The following is a 2,108-nucleotide window of genomic DNA, read 5'->3' as shown; positions in this document are numbered from 1 at the left end:
CCCACCCAGCAGATGAGCACTTTGCATGTCTAGTTTGCAATTATTCCGATACGAGAAGCATTTTCCCCTATAACCACATTTCCAAAGGGCCATTGTACTGTGAAGAAAACGAAAACAAAACCAGCCAACCTGGTCCCGATTTGGCTCAATACCCCATCTGCTAAACTACACGAAAAATTTCAGAATGGACTCCTATCTGGCAACAAGTGGCATAAATCAGTTTAAGTCCCCATCATGCTGCTTAGAAAAGGAGGGGGGGGGCGAATTTACAATCTATGTCTTTAGTTTCTATTTTAGAAATGACATGAGCATTTTAATTTTTTCCAGTACTTACTCAACCATCCAGCCACATATTTGTTGCTGTTAACATGAGCACATGCTACTGGAACAGAATACCAAGGTTTTAGGTATTTTGCTTTCTTGGCTGAGCACAGCATATATTTCCTGAGGAGTTATGTCTAATCAGTGTTCACCAAATAAATGAAAGACTCAAGAATAATTTCAGTGTCCATATTTCAAAAATTTATTTATCTCAAACTGTGCATAATGGAGTAAAAACTTAAGTTGAAAATGTACCTGTTATAAGGATGGTATTAGTTCAAATATATACATGAATTCTCGGCAGACTGATTCAAATAATACAGAGCCGAATCTTTAAAATACAACTACGGAAAATAAAGGGGGGGGGGACCTTAAAATATCACAATAAATTTACAGAAATATTACAAACCATAAGAAAATATTTCAAACACAGTAATTTCATGTTTTTTTTTTATCTGAACAAAATGGAAAGTTGGGAAACAAAAGCTATTATAAATTACCAATGATGTCAACCTGCATGGCCATTTTTACTTTTAACAGTAAGTTAAAAAAAATTTAGTACAATCTAAAACTTTTGCCCCTTTAAAGACCGCGGAGATAGTTTTACCAGTACATATCCTAGTTGTTTTTTTTTTCCTTTTGTACAATTTTTAAACAATTAAAATGTCCAAATCTGAATAGTTTCCTTTTCACGGCTGCAACTGCCCTAAATTTCAGCTGCAGAATCAAAATTCAGCAAGAAGCCTCTCCTTGAAAAATTTTGGCAAATTCTCAGCTTATAAACAATGGACATTTTGATTGCCATGTTTATCTCGATAAATACTGTACAAAAGTTGCTTGCAAATATTAAAACATTTTTTTTCCCGTCGCTTGGAGACTAGCTCTAAATATTACTGGTAAAGACTTTTGCAAACTTTCTGCAAAGCTCCTACCGTATCACTAGAACTTTTTAAAAGTTTTGCGTAGTTTTCTTTCCTCCAGATCTATACAAGGTCCATCCCCTCGCCCTCCCCACCCACCCCCCTCCGGTTTTCTCTGTACAAAAATAGTCCCCCAAAAAGAAGTCCAGGATCTCTCATAAAAGTTTTCTTGTCGGCATCGCGGCTTTTTTTCTGTGAGTGTAGCTGGGATTGGTGTTCTCTTTTGCAGACAGATGTTATTTGCTGTGGGTGATAACTTTTTTTGTTTTGAGCATACCGGGTTTTTCCTCCACGCTGCTTCGTACTCTCCATTTCCCCCTCGTTTCTCCTTGAAAAAAATCCCCCCTTCCAGTTCACCGTACACGACCCTCACATGTGCGAGAGGGGCAGTGTGCCGTTAATGGCCGTGCCGGGCACCGGGCCGCTCTGGTAGTGCTGGGACATGTGAAGTCTGCTGGGGGCGGCGGGCTCCGGCACCTCGGCGCCGGGGAGGTACATGCTGATCATGTCCCGGAGGTCCCCGGCCTGGCAGGGCGCCCTGGAGTGGGAGGAAGAGGTAACCACAGGGGGGCTGGAACTGGCCTCGGACTTGACCACCGAGCCCATGGAGCCCAGCGCCATGCCGGGGGTGCCCTGCTGCGAGTAGGACATGCTGTAGGTGGGCGAGCCGTTCATGTAGGTCTGCGAGCTGGTCATGGAGTTGTACTGCAGGGCGCTCACGTCGTAGCGGTGCATGGGCTGCATCTGCGCCGCGCCGTGCGCGTTGAGGCCCGGGTGCTGCGCGTAGCCCAGCTGGTCCTGCATCATGCTGTAGCTGCCGTTGCTCCAGCCGTTCATGTGCGCGTAGCTGTCCATGCGCTGGTTCAC

The 2,108-nt window shown here is 44.1% G+C and overlaps 1 protein-coding gene across 1 annotated transcript in view; it reads right to left on the bottom strand.

Moving 5' to 3' along the window:
- Window positions 1-499: 499 nt before the first annotated feature.
- The window catches only part of SOX2 (SRY (sex determining region Y)-box 2), a 3,740-nt gene continuing 2,131 nt past the window's right edge, over window positions 500-2,108 (bottom strand). The window contains exon 3 of the mRNA XM_005859500.2: window positions 500-2,107. Coding sequence (XP_005859562.2) covers window positions 1,611-2,107 — 497 coding nt within the window. The 3' untranslated portion in view covers window positions 500-1,610. The remainder of the gene's footprint in view (window position 2,108) is intronic.

This window comes from Myotis brandtii, unplaced genomic scaffold (assembly GCF_000412655.1).
Source record: "Myotis brandtii unplaced genomic scaffold, ASM41265v1 scaffold127, whole genome shotgun sequence".
NCBI classification, from domain to species: domain Eukaryota; kingdom Metazoa; phylum Chordata; class Mammalia; order Chiroptera; family Vespertilionidae; genus Myotis; species Myotis brandtii.
This window is presented reverse-complemented; position numbering and strand designations above follow the sequence as displayed.